At 45.8% G+C, this 15,046-nt stretch overlaps 1 protein-coding gene across 1 annotated transcript in view; it reads right to left on the bottom strand.

Moving 5' to 3' along the window:
* Positions 1–6,164: 6,164 nt before the first annotated feature.
* The window catches only part of LOC144482166 (NACHT, LRR and PYD domains-containing protein 3-like), a 52,032-nt gene continuing 43,150 nt past the window's right edge, over positions 6,165–15,046 (bottom strand). Inside the window, exons 8-9 of the mRNA XM_078201378.1 lie at positions 11,488–11,655; positions 6,165–7,886 (exon numbers count right to left, since the gene is read on the bottom strand). Of these exons, the coding sequence (XP_078057504.1) occupies positions 7,799–7,886; positions 11,488–11,655 (256 nt within the window). The 3' untranslated portion in view covers positions 6,165–7,798. The remainder of the gene's footprint in view (positions 7,887–11,487; positions 11,656–15,046) is intronic.

The following is a 15,046-nucleotide window of genomic DNA, read 5'->3' as shown; positions in this document are numbered from 1 at the left end:
GTGTTCTATTCATACGTTCCACCATTCCAGAACTCTGTGGGTGGTAGGGGATGTGGAATTTTTGTTTTATCCCCATTAATTGGCGTACTGTTTTTACCATCTTTCCAGTGAAGTGCGAACCTTGGTCCGATTCGATTTGTAGAGGTACACCCCATCTCGGGATTACCTCTTCTGCCAATATCCTAGTCACCGTGGTAGCAGTACAATTCTACGCACCTGGTGAACTGGTCTATAATAACCAGACAATACGTTTTGCCATGGGATTGTGGTAGTGGCCCTGTGAAATCTATTTGCAGATGTTCCCAGGATCCCTTTGGTCTCGGCTGGTGTCCCATTTTAATTTTTATGGGTCTACCAGTGTTGTGTTCCGCGCACGTGCCGCATCAGTGATAGTGTCGGGCTATATCTCTTCCCATTCCTTTCCACCACCATTCCTTTCCTATACTAGTTATCATGGCCTCTCTACCCACATGTGAGAGTCCATGGTGTAGTTCCAATAGGGTGTTTTGTATGCACTCTGGTGCTATTACGTTATCTTCCCATCTCCAAATGTTATCAGTCCCTTTGACTGCTCTCTGTGCTTCCCATTTCTCCTTTTCCTCCTTTGGGGTATCCTCATGTAAGTCCCAAATATGTATTTCGTCTCCTGTCTGCTCTATCGCTGCTATTGGCAGCTCGCCAATTGTCTCCTGTCCTAAGACTAACTGTGCCGCCCTGTCTGCAGCTTGGTTCCCTTTGAAATTTAACCAGTCCGGGTTATCTCTTCCTGGTTCTTTCTGGTGCGCTTTAATTTTGATTACTGCGGTTTCTCTAGGTTTCTCGCTAGTTCTCAATAATGCCTCAATTCTTTGCTGGTGCTTAATCTGGGTTCCTCCTGTGGTTATGAACCCTCTTCTTCCCCATGCTGACATGTAGTCATGTATGACTCCGAATGCATAGCGACTGTCTGTATAGATGTTCACCGTTTTACCTTCAGGTAACTCTAGTGCCTGTGTGAGTGCCACTAGTTCTGCCACTTGCGCGGAACGACCTCTGTCAATCCTTCCTGACCTTAACTGTCTCTAATTTGTCATTCACTACTGCCCACCTTGTCCAGGGTGACCCATCCACAAAAAGGGTCTCCTCAGCTGTTATTAAGGGTATGTCCTTTATCTTACCCTCTCCTTCGTCCCTGTCTATATCTTCACAATTGTGTGGCTCTCCTTCGTCTAAAATCCCTTCTGCTGGGTTATTCCCTGTATCCCTCATTATTATTACGGACTTGCTTGGAGGTAGGAGAACAGCTTCCCATTTAGCCCTTCTCATGTTTGAGACTGACCTTAATTTTCCCGTGTTCAACATTTCCACCAAGGTGTGTTTGGTGTGAAGGATTATATTCCCTGCCATGATTACTGGCTCGCTAACCTTTACAGCCCAGGCGGCGCAATGCAAGGCGGCTATGCACCTTGGCAGTCTGGTGACTACCGGCCCTTCTGCTGTGGAATAATACTCTATGAGTCTCTTTCTGTCGCCATGGTCCTGTGTCACCACTGCGGAATAGAACCCTCCCTCATTACTAAAATGGATATGGAAGTCCTTATTAGAATCGGGTAATCCTAGTCCAGGGGCTGATATCAGTTCTGTTTTTAGTTTAGTGTAAGCCTCTTCCTGCTCGGGTCCCCATTCTACGGGATCTAAAGCTGGTTTTCCCCCTTTGACTAGTCTTTGTATGGGTTCTGCTAATTTTGCGAACCCTGGGATGAAACTCCGGCTATAGTTGAATAGTCCTAGCACCTTTCTGACCCCTCTTACGGTGACGGGTCGCGGCATTTGTTGTATTGCCTTCTTTCGGTCCGTTGGCATTTCTTTAAGTCCTTGGGATATAAGGTGTCCTTGGTGTAGGACCTGTGTTTTCCCGATTAGTGCCTTTTTGGGGCTCACCTTTAACCCTGCGGCTTTTAATTCATTCAGTAATAAATATAAGGCTTCTTGATGTCCTGACTTGGACTCTGAAGCTATCAGGATATCGTCTGCAGAAGGCAGAGAGTGGCGGTGGAGGGGTCTTTCTCTGCATGGAGGTCAGTGACCAGTGGAGTGCCCCAGGGATCTGTTCTGGGACCCTTGCTGTTTGTCATTTTCATAAATGACCTGGATGAGGAAGTGGAGGGATGGGTTGGTAAGTTTGCTGACGACACCAAGGTAGGTGGTGTTGTGGATAGTTTGGAGGGATGTCAGAAGTTGCAGCGAGACATAGATAGAATGCAAGACTGGGCGGAGAAGTGGCAGATGGACTTCAACCCGGATAAGTGTGTGGTGATCCATTTTGGCAGATCCAATGGGATGAAGCAGCAGTATAATATGAAGGGTACCATTCTTAGCAGTGTAGAGGATCAGAAGGACCTTGGGGTCCGGGTCCATAGGACTCTTAAATCGGCCTCGCAGGTGGAGGATGCGGTCAAGAAGGCGTACGGCGTACTGGCCTTCATTAATCGAGGGATTGAGTTTAGGAGTCGGGAGATAATGCTGCAGCTTTATAGGACCCTGGTTAGACCCCACTTGGAGTACTGCGCGCAGTTCTGGTCACCTCATTACAGGAAAGATGTTGAAGCCATTGAGAGGGTGCAGAGGAGATTTACAAGGATGTTGCCTGGATTGGGGGGCATGCCTTATGAGGATAGGTTGAGGGAGCTTGGTCTCTTCTCCCTGGAGAGACGAAGGATGAGAGGTGACCTGATAGAGGTTTACAAGATGTTGAGAGGTCTGGATAGGGTAGACTCTCAGAGGCTATTTCCAAGGGCTGAAATGGTTGCTACGAGAGGACACAGGTTTAAGGTGCTGGGGGGTAGGTACAGAGGAGATGTCAGGGGTAAGTTTTTCACTCAGAGGGTGGTGGGTGAGTGGAATCGGCTGACGTCGGTGGTGGTGGAGGCAAACTCGTTGGGGTCTTTTAAGAGACTTCTGGATGAGTACATGGGATTTAATGGGATTGAGGGCTATAGATAGGCCTAGAGGTGGGGATGTGATCGGCGCAACTTGTGGGCCGAAGGGCCTGTTTGTGCTGTGGCTTTCTATGTTCTATGTTCTATATATTGTAGGTCCGTACTACCCTCTGGCAGTTCTACCCTGTTCAGGATGTCACTCATTTCTCGATGGAATATAGCGGGACTGTTGTGGAATCCCTGTGGTAAACGAGTCCAAGTGTACTGGCTGTCTCCTACTGTAAAGGCAAATTTGTCTTGGGATTCAGGATCCAATGGTAAGGACCAGAATCCATTGGCTACGTCCAATACTGTGAATATTTTGTGCTCCTGTGACAGTCCATTCAGGATTGTCGAAGGGCTTGCTACAATGGGGTGCAACTTGGACCTGACTTTATTGAGTCCGGTGTAATCTATCGTGAGCCTATAGCTTCCGTCAGGCTTGCTCACTGGCCATGTTGGGGAGTTAGTGGTGCTTGTGGTTTCTCTCAGAATCCCCCTTTCCACTCACCCTTTAACGATCTCCACTACAGCTTTCTCTGCCTCTGGTTTGATTGGGTATTGTCGGCGTGGCTTATCCTCCGGTCCCGGTACCTTTATTGGGTCCGTTTTAGTCAAACTGGTATCGAACTTTGTTTTAGCCCATACTCCGGGGACGGAGGCACAGATGGCTCCGAACCCTCCAGTCTCTAATTCCCAATTTCTGGTGGTGACTGTGGCCACCTTAATAGTTTCGAGGTGACTTGTAAGTTTCCCTATTCTAGTTTTCCGACTGTCCAGTCTTGGCCAGATTAATTCTCCCTTTCCACAGTCTATCAGAATCTCATGTTCTTTCATCAGATCATTTCCCATTTTTGCACCCTCGTTATTTTTGCACACATAAAACCTCATTGGTATATACAGATTAGTTATTTCTACTAACGTGGTCTCGCTCAGGTAGGCGGGTGTTTGTTTCCCTCCTATCCCGGTCAGGTAAATCATTTTATTTGTAGTGGGTAAGGGTAGGTCGGTGACAGATATTGATGCTCCTGTGTCCACCAGCATCTCACATTGCCTGCCCCCTACTAGTGCTGACACGTAAATCCTTCCTTCCTTCTTACCCTTGTGAATGGGGGCTGCAGACCGTCAATCTTGCTGACCCCGGAGGTCCTGTGGTTCCTCCGGTTCTGCTGTGCTCATGGATTGGGTCGGGGTTCTCCCATGCTTATTCCAACACACTGCTTCTGTGTGTCCATATTTATTACAGTGGCTGCAATGTTTCCCACTGTTCCCAAATCTGTTCCCTTTCCATGGAGTCCCGCAATCCCTCGCAAAGTGTCCTTGCCGACCACAATTGTGGCAAGTCAGTTTAGACTTTGTTCCATTCCGATTACTGTCGGCTGCTACTCTTTCTAGCCTTGTTCTTGCCTGGGATTTCTCTTCTCCCGGTACGCCACTAGCCCACTCTACCAGTTCATCGTAATCTTGGGGCATAATCACTCCCATTTTTAGGAGGACCTGGTGAGCGCTGGAGAGTCCATCCTTAAAAGCCTGGATGAATGCTTGATCCCCTCGACCTGGGTTTCCTTGTCCTCAGCATCTTGATATACCTGGAACAACCGTTCCCCGTATTCAGAAGCTCCTTCCCCTTTTAACTGTTTGGTTGTGGTAATTCTGCTCCAGTTAGTGGGAGCATTCCCTAATACCCTCTGAATCTCTGCTTTAAACTGGGTGAAGGGTGTCTGTTGGGCATCTATCTCCGATGTTAGGGCGACTGCATGTGTCCACCGTCCCCCATTATAATCCTGTGCTGGAGGAGCGGCGGGTCCACCTACTACCTGCCTCCACTTACCCGCTGGACAGGCTCCCCTGACCAGCTGGTGTACGTCTCTCAGGTGAAATTGGTGTCCTCCCCAGATTGTGTCTAATTCTTCCCAGAATTTAATGTTTGCGCTTCTAGGTTGTAATTTACCCAGGGAAGCCATTATCTGCTGTCTCTCACCTGGGGTGAATGGTTGATAAGTTGCCTTTGATCGCGCATTTGTTTCCCCTCGGGTTACTTGCGCTAAGTTGTGTTCTAGCACTTCCCACTCCTCTGGAAGAGCGGTTGGTCCCTGCTGTGTGGACTCATAAGGAGTTAGAGGGACAGTTTCCCCTCTCCATTGCGTTTTTTCTAAAACCTGGTTTTGCTTCTCCAGTTCCCTCACTCGGGATTCTAATTCTCGAATCCTTTCTTTATCTTCACTCCACTTCTTAGTAGAGGCGACTACTTGCTCAATTAGTCCAGCTAACTGATGTATTAACATTACTCCTATCTTCTTTGTCTTATTTCTCTTTTCTTTATCTATCCACTTTGTCTGCTGCTCTAAGGTCTGAGAAGTATCCCAGCCATCCTTTTGCATTCTCTTTAATAACTCTTTCCTGTCTGTCATGTAAACTTCAATGAGGGATCCTGCAGATCCCCTTTTAAGTTCATTATCTGCCATTTCGCAGACTTCACTAACCCCGGCCACGATTACTCTCTCGTAAAGTGTGTTCTCGACCGTAGGGACTTCACTACCCCCGGCCACTATTACTACTCTAGCACCGTGTTTCACTATCGTTACAGGGTTTCAAGTTATACTCACGGCTTCCACTATTACCACCTCGGCAAGGTGCTTCTCCACCGGAGTCCAGTTTAGGTCAGAGTTGATCAAGCTTCTTTTCCGCCCCGCTTTTCACAACTTTGACAGTCCAGTTCCCAACTTTACAAACTTTCATGCAATCAGATGGCAACTCTGCGTTTGTTCGCCACTACAGAGTTTGATGTTAACTGACCTCTGCCACTTGTGCTTCACAATCCTAAGTGCCCTTGGTGTCTCTTTACCCACTTCAATTCCTGACCATCATGTGGGAGATTTCTCATCTTAACAGCCGGTCTAAGGCAGGGTTTTGAGACAGGCACTACCTTGTCCTCTTGTCGGTCAACACAAGCAACAGTTACTTATCACTACCAGCAGTTAGTACTTATCACTATACCATATACAGCAATACTTATTACTACAAATACCCCTTAAGTTTAACCCCTTAAGTTTAACCCCTTGCAAACTGTATTCTCGGCCTTGTCCGACTCTCACTGATTCAGTGATCTCTACCCCAGCTCCGATCGTAGCCAATCGATCTCACCAGTAATAGGATCCTAGCTGACTATGCCAATTGTTGTGGGAAATATACCACTGAGTCAGGCTTGAACGTTTCAAGAATACAGTTTTATTTTAACGAAGCTTTGTGGAGACAAGGCACTAATAAGCAGCAAAACCTTCTCTCAATGATACAATAGGAGCGGTCCATCTTTATACCGTTTACACAATAGATGGACCAGACATTTAGCCATTATCACATTGTTGTAATCAAGTAGGTGATCGATCGGTAACACATCGTTATAGACAAATACAGACAGATACAGACATAAGCATGTTAACATCGCATTGTTCTATGAATGGATTCATTTCCTACGTCAGTGACTATCAATGGTTTAGTTTCGGCCCATTCATATAATAATTGGTTTTCCTGCATTTATGTATTCCCATTCCCATTTGTGGCTGATCTCTTTAACAGACCCTTTTGTCCTGGGATTGTCCTTATTTCCACTGGCTTCCTGCAGTATCTAATTCCCGCATGTTTTAATTTACAGGTAGTTGTCGGCATGTTTTAATTCCAAGTAAGAGTCAGTGCCTGTTTATGGTGTCTCTCCCAGTTAACTCTTTATGTGACAGGCAGTCATTTAAAAAGTGTACTCATCTGTATATTTTTCCCCACTTCACTCCCTATCACAGAAACCTGTGGAATTATAGTGTAAGAGCAGCAAAATAGGAACAGATTGTTCAGATCTCCTTGCCTGCTTGAGCACGGACACAATATGAATCCATTTGTAAAAGATAAATTCTGTGCGATAAAATGTTTGTTTTCCATGTTCAAAGAATCAGTCTGTGAGATTGAGACAACTATCTTGCAAACAATTTTAAAAACTGTGAGCAAGATCCACTGTGTAAGATTAAACACTGACAATGTCTGAAACAGGAATTACAGAGTGCAGCACAGTTTACCCACTCCCATTCTGAATGGGATTAGCGTCTGATAACTGCACCAAATGTACACATTACAGTCTGAGATCATCCCCAACTACAATCTCCAGACAATATCTCCCTTGGGGAATGAGGGAACAGAGTTCATGTACAGTCTCTGGTGATAAAAGGGTTAATTCACCAGCCGGGGTTCCTGCTGCAAACTCCAATCCCTGTTAATATTGTTCAATATTCACGCTGCAGTAACCGGTTCCCAGAAGGGACTGACTAAACTTGTCTGAGGTTCACCAAAAGCAGCACCTGCAGTAGCTGGGAGCCACCAGCAGATGGTGGCATTGTGTCACTTTAATCACCAGATAGTGAAAGAGGTTTTGAGGAGAGGCTGGTGGAGTCTTTAATTCAGTGACAGAGACAGAGAGGAAACTCTGACAAGATTGACCAATCTGCCCTCTGCTGGGTACTGTCAGAATCACACACACTGTTCTCTCTCTGGAGAATGATCTCTGCTGCTCCATTTTGAAAGGAGGTTGAAGACTCTGTTGCTGAGAACACTGACAACACATTGCTGCTTAAACAATGGTTTGCAGCAATCTTTCCTTCAATGTGGAGACTAAAACTACAACAGTTTTCCAGCTGGGAAACCAGGTAAGCAGGGAAATCAGTGCCAGGCTGGAGGGGCTGATGGAATAGGGAGGGAGAGGGGCAGGAATGAAGGGTTTGGAAGGAGCTGTCGAAGATCTTCACAATTCAGGATTTCACTGTAACCGGTGGAGCAGCAATGTTTATAGATTGAAATGTTCACACTGTCACTTCCAGTCCCGGTCTGGATTCCCGCAGTGACTCCAGATGTCTCTTTCCATTTGGACTGAACGCATTGTAACTCAGCCTGAAAGAGATTAAAGACGATACAGAAAACAAACGCATTGAACAATAGAGTAAATAACAGGGGACTGCAGTTAATGGGACAAATCTTCTGGTCTCTGGATCGCCAGAGACCAGACACGCAACTGACGATGAGCATCGGGACACGGCTGAAGCCCTGGTGCATGATTACCTTGGAATTGTTCCAGAGGTTTAAATATCCATGAGGGAACTCCGCTGCTGCACGGGCCTGTCGCTCTCCCTAAGTTAGAGTCAGAAACTTGGGACTGATCCACAGGACTTACCTGGATCGGTAATGTTAGACAGCGCAAAATCTGGTCTTAAATCTGGTTACCACAACAGAGTCCTCCAATCACCCTTTACTGACCACATACTACACGTCGCACAATCCGACTAACCACCCCCGCCATTGATCTCAACTTCCCTCCACCACCCCACCAGCCTAACTACCTCCCCCCCAGCCCCTGAACAAATCTGACTAAATCTCCTAATTTGGCCCACCACGAACTAATCTCTCCTGACCTGACTGAGCATCTGACTTAACCTCATAACACCGAACACAACTCAATGCCATCACCTTCTCCAAGTATATTAATAAATCCCAGCCCTCGCACCCCACCCCAACCACGCAACCACATCTGACTAGACCCCAACAACATAAGCAACTCCCAGCCACCATCCAAACTTCCAAATAACCCTGCAACCCAAAACAATACGATTCGACGACTCCCCCGACACCCAAAACTAATCCTTCAACCGCTCCTCAGCTCCCTGACTCACCACTCATCCACTTGCAAACCAATTCATTCCTCCACCATTCAACTAACATTAGGAACAAAGAACAACAAATAAAAGGACAACACAGGAACAGGCCTTCAGCTCTCCAAGCCTGCACCGATCAAGATGCCAGACTAAACTACAACCGTGTGCATTTACGGACTCTGCATCCTTCCATTCCCTTCCGATTCATGTATTCATCTAGTTGCCCCTTAAATACTGCAATCGTACCTCCTCCCACCACCTCCCCAGGCAGCGCGTTCCAGACATTCAACACCCTCTCTGTAAAAAACGTGCCGCACACATCTCTAAACATTTCCCCACTCACCTTAAACCTATGTCCCTTCGTACTTGACTTTTCTGCCCTACATAAGAACATAAGAAATAGGAGCAGGAGTAGGCCATCTAGCCCCTCGAGCCTGCCCCGCCATTCAATAAGATCATGGCTGATCTGAAGTGAATCAGTTCCACTTACCCGCCTGATCCCCATAACCCCTAATTCCCTTACCGATCAGGAATCCATCTATCCGTGATTTAAACATATTCAACGAGGTAGCCTCCACCACTTCAGTGGGCAGAGAATTCCAGAGATTCACCACCCTCTGAGAGAAGAAGTTCCTCCTCAGCTCTGTCCTAAACTGACCCCCCTTTATTTTGAGGCTGTGCCCTCTAGTTCTAGCTTCCTTTCTAAGTGGAAAAAATCTCTAAGAAAGAGCATCTGACTATCCACTCTGTCCACGCCACCCAATCTTGTTGACCTCTATTATGTCACCCCTCAACCTCCGTCATTCCAGTGAGAGCAAACCGCGTTTATCCAACCTCTCCTCACAGTTAATATCCTGCAGACCAGGCAACATTCTGGTGAACCTCTTCTCTATCCTCTCCAAAGCATCCACATCCTTCTGGTAATGTGGCGATCAGAATTGTACACAATATTCTTAATGATGCCAAACTAAAGTTCTGTATATCTGCAGCATGACGTGCCATTTTTTATATTCCATGCTCTGAGTGATGAGGCCAAGAATGCCGTATGCATTTTTCTTTACCTTAGCCAGCTGCATTGACACCTTCAGGGTTGGTAGACATGTATGCCCAGAACTCTCTGCCTCTCGATACTCCTAAGGGTTCTACCATTTACTGTATAATTCCGATATGCACTGGACCTTCCAAATTGCATGTCTTCACATTTGTCCGGATTAAACTCCATCTGCCATTTCTCCACCCAAGTCTCCAACCGGTCTATATCTTGCTGTATCCTCTGACAATCCTCTTCACTATCCACAACTCCACCAATTTTTGTGTCACCTGTGAGGTTATTCATCAGAGCAGCTACTTTTTCCTCCAAGTCGTTTATAAAGGTCTCAGAACAGATCCCAGTGGAACAGCGCTAGTTTCAGCCTTCCATTCAGAAAAGCACCCTCTACTGCCAAGATCTGTCATTTATGGCCATGCCAGTTCTGTATCCACCTTGCTAGATCTCTTCTGATCCCTGCTGACATCATCTTTCGCACCAGTCTACCATGAGGTACCTTGTTAAAGTCTTTACTGAAGCCCATGTATACAACACCCAATGCCTTACCCTCATCGATCATCTTTGTCGCTTCCTCGAAAAACGCAATCAAGTTCGTGTGGCACAACCTCCCCTTCACAAAACCATGCTGTCTATTACTAATAAGTCCATTTGTTTCTAAATGTGAGTAAATGCTCTCCCGAAAGATTTTTTTTCAATCATATTTATTAAGTGTATTTACCTTTAACCTTACCACGTTGCATCTAGTGATGAAAATAGGGTGTGTGCTCGCTCTTCCCTGACTCTACTCTGCTCTGTTAGAGCTCCCCATGGACACTGTGCTGTAAATATAGTGTGTGCCCACTCTTTCCCCCGACTCTACTCTGCTCTGATGGAGTTCCCCGGGGTCACTGTGCTGTAAATAGGGTGTGTGCTCTCTCTTCCCCAACTCTACTCTGCTATGATGGAGCTCCCCGGGGTCACTGTGCTGTAAATAGTGTGTGTGCTCTCTCTTCCCTGACTCTACTCTGCTCTGATGGAGCTCCCAGTGTTCATGGTGCTTTAAATAGGGTGTGTGCTCTCACTTCCCCGACTTTATTCTGCTCTGATGGAGCTCCCCAGCGTCACTGTGCTGAAGATAGGGTGTGTGGTCGCTTCCTCGACTCTGCTCTGACTTCCAGAAGTCTCAGAGTCCATAACCAGGGGACACAGTCTGAGGACTCAGGGTAGACCATTTAAGACGGAGGTGAGGAGACATTTCTTCACCCAGAAAGTGGTGAGCCTGTGGAATTCACTACCACAGGAAGTAGCTGATGCCAAAACATTGAATGCATTCAAGAGGCGGCTGGGTATAACACTTGGGATTAATGAGATCAAAGGTTATGGGGAAAAAGCAGGCTTAGGCTATTTAGTTGAATGATCAGCTATGATCGCAATGATTGGCAGAGCACGCTCGAAGGGTCAATAGGCTTCCTCCTGCTCCTATCTTCTATATCTCTATTTTTCCCTGACTCCACTCTGATGGAGCTCCCCGAGTTCATTGCTCTGTAGATCCCGGGAGAAATACACAGCAGTTTCGGGTTCACATAATCCTACAGTGCAGGAGAGGCCCTTGGGCGCATCGAGTCTGCATCGATGCATTAAATGCCTTGACCTACCCACCTAATCCCCCTTACCAGCACACACCAGGTTGGGAGAATCTTCACACACAAGGTCAATCTGCTTATCTTTGCCACTGTTGGAAGATTCAAGCCAATTTATATTTTAAAATCCCATTTATATTTTAATTATTAGATTAAAATTTAACACGAACACTCACCAGATCCTCTCCAGGCTCCTGCAGGTCTGTATGAGGCGGCAGAGAGCGGGGACAGATTGGTCTTTAAAGAAGTTTGATCTCAGGTCCAGGGACCTCAGTGACTGGTCTGTACTGAGAGCGGAGGCGAGATCCTCAGCACAAGAATCTGTGAGATCATTACTATGCAGACTGGAGATCAGAGAGTGACAAATAACAGGAAACAGAGTAAATCCACCAGTGTTTTAAGTGATATGTTAATATCAATAATAATGTACTTTGTGAAACATTCAAAAAGCACAACTTGCATTCCAATAGAATGAAAAAAAATCCTCTTAATGCTGAAAATGAAATATAAATGGAATATACTGGAAATTCTCAGCAGGTCAGGGACATATTTATGAAGATAGAATCTGGATTGTAGTTTGAGCTTTCATTAGAACTGGTAAATGGTAGTGAAATGACAGGTTTGAAGTGACAGCGCTGGGTAGTTGGGTGTTCCGAAGTTGGGTAAAGTAATTGTAGATTGAGAGGAAGGAAGTTAGAATTGGTGTCTGTAAGAATGGTAACATTGTAAAACTTTAAAATGGGACAAAGCATTGCATAGTCCTTTAAAAGGTGGTGCTTTATCTGTGCTTGGAAATTTTAAAAATGCAAGTACACAGAGAGCCCAAATTGAAACAATTGTGTCGAAAGGCCAAGCAGCGCTTTTGCCAAGACAACAGGCTTCTGAATTGAGCCAATCAATTGGAATCAGGCAATTAGATACCAAGAACTTATTAAATTTAAATGTGATGGTTCTGACGAACTCGGACCAATCCTATTCTGGGATTTATTGATATGTCACCACAGGTATAAAAGAAGGGGGCAAAAAGAGAGAGCAACTGGCATCTGCCGGAGTTAACAGCTCTCAGCAAGAGAGAATCACTGGCTCTTATAGTTTCATCTACGTCTTAAAGAAAGCATCATCTAGATAGCAAAGGTACCAAAGAAGAATGAAGCTCCAACAGAGAAGGCCCCGAAAATTCCTGAAGCCACAAAACCTGGTTGTAGTTTAGAGACCGGCTACATTCTATTTATGTTGTTCTGTGGGAATTGTTTTTGATTGAATTGCATTCCATTAGAATCTTGTTTTATTCGTGAGTAGGTAATAGTTAGAAGGCATTTATTCAGTCTGTTAATAGTTTAATTAATTTGGTCACTGTTAGTTAAGAAAAATAAATTGGTGTGTGTTGATTTTAGAGTGAGTTTCAGGGATTTACTTTGCACTTAACCATTCGGAGTTGCTGAAGAACAGGTCACACCACTTCACACACCACTTTTACAGATTACTCCTCTCAGTGTTTCGGTGTAAGTTCTCGGGGTGGGGGGCGGGGGGGGGGGGGGTGGTGGGGACAACCTCTGCTTTATAACACAAGGGAAGAAACAAGGAATGGACAAACTGGAATTGCATGAATAATAAAATGACAAAAATGATGATGGGACAAGACAAAAATCCCAGTGTCCTCATCCTTACTCGGAGTGGCTTGGGAGGGACATGGGATGGTCAGTGGTTTGGGAATGCAGTTTGTGGTGAGGTTGAAGATAATGGCTGTGATTTTATCACAAGCTCTCAAGTCCCAACATGGGGATTGGAAATGGGTGGTGTGTCCGTGTGGGCAGGAGAGGCAGAGTTATGAAGGTGACATTGTCAGAGGCAGAGAATTAACGGCTGGCAGGCACGGGAGAGCTGCCCAATCAGGCAGCGTGGGCAGAGGGCAGTCCAGTTTCAGACAATGCTGGCACCATCGCCAATGCCAGACAGGAGGACTTCCAAACACAGCAGCTCTGCGGGGAGCAGCGAGGGAGCTCTGCTCACTGAAGGAAGGGCTGTTGACCCCTGTAAGAATTGTGTGCATTTGAATGATTGTCTTCTCTTCAGTTGGTCCACATGCTTCTCCATTCTCTTCCCTGTACTTCAACTACCTTTGACACTGGATCTGTCTTGGCCCAGACCATCCCAGTGACCACATTTGGACCAGTTTTGGCATTTCTTTACGTAACGAAACAGCTTGTATCAGAAAAACCCTCTCAACCTTGGTGTGGTCATGATATCTCTTCTGTGTATTCTGTTTTGCCGCTACTCTCCCCGCCAAATTTGGAAATGCAAGTTCGAGTCTTGTACAAAGACATCTTCCAATGAGCAGCTCAGCCGAGGTAACTCCTGTAGTGGCATGATGTGTTTTTTTTTCTGTACACTAGGAGAAAACAGGCTCTGCAATGTTTTAAAGGCACAGAACACATTTTTTTTCACGACAGATTTAAATATCTGGCTATCTTTTTCAGCCAACCCATTTGAGGTCGGGTTGCAGTGGGCTGTTCTTACATGCCGAATCGGTTTGCATGAAGTATTGAAACTCTTCACTTGTTGATGCAGTCCCTTGTCAGAGGGCAGCACTTCAAACAACCCATGTGTGGCCAACACCTGCTCTAGTTTATCAATTGTCATGGTCTTCATCTCGTGAATGTTCACCCATTTCCAATGAGCATCAATAATGAGCAGAACCATGCTGCTCATAAAGGGGTCCTCAAAATCAACATGGAACTGCCCTGGCCCTTCCCACAGGTACAGAAGAGCCGAGAGCGCTAAACGTTGTTGCATTTGCTGCTGGTCGCAGTGCCTAATGAGGTTTTTAATATCTTTATCGACCCCAGGCTTCCTCACATAACGCTGGGCTAACATTTTCAACAAACCAGGATGTGCACAGTGCAATTCTTCTAATAGAGTCTTACGAGTAGGAGCATAAACAACCACCTTGGCTCCCACAACAGTAGTCCATCCTCACAGCTCAGCTCATCCTCTCTGATTTGGAAAGGCCCAGACTGTTCCAACTTGTCAAGAAGCCAAACATGAAGGGCCATCCGTTTAACTCCAGACAAAAAGGGGTCCATTTGGGTCCACAACTTGACTTGTCATGCCGATGCAGGTAATAGGTCGCGAAAGGCAAGAGCGAGCATAATTTCATGAGGGAACTGGTGGAATTCTTTTACAACAACGGAAAGCTTAAAGCATTTGCATTGGCCATGTATCCACGTTACCAATTTTGGAATCCATCGTCATACGCTGTCAACAGCATGGGTCAACTTTGGACCTTCACTGGAGTCATGGGTTTGTTGGGAGGGGAGAGGGGGTGGCTTTGTCCTCTCTGAACAACACAATGTTGTTTATAGTCAGTAATAATCATAAAAATGCCTTCAGTAAGTGCACTGATTAAACATTTTCACCCCATAAATAATAATCAGACTTTCCTTTTCGATCTGAGAATATACCCTCTCATTGTCTGTTAGTGTACTGTGTACTCTATGAACAGTATGCTTTGTCTGTATAGCCCGCAAGAAACAAAACTTTTCACTGCATCCCAATACGTGATGATAATAAATTAAATCAATTATGTTGATGTGTGGGCTTGGAATCTGCATTTTTCTCTCGAGGATTACGTTTTCTTTTTTTTTTCCAGCTGAGCAGGGTGGGTCCAGTTTGCCCTGAATGAACATAGGAATGGCTGCCTTCAGCATCTGGGGTCTCTTCACAGGATGCTCCTGG

This window comes from Mustelus asterias, assembly GCF_964213995.1.
Source record: "Mustelus asterias chromosome 26 unlocalized genomic scaffold, sMusAst1.hap1.1 SUPER_26_unloc_6, whole genome shotgun sequence".
Lineage (NCBI taxonomy): Eukaryota > Metazoa > Chordata > Chondrichthyes > Carcharhiniformes > Triakidae > Mustelus > Mustelus asterias.
Note: the sequence above shows the minus strand (reverse complement) of the source record. Positions and strands in the feature narration are given on the sequence as shown.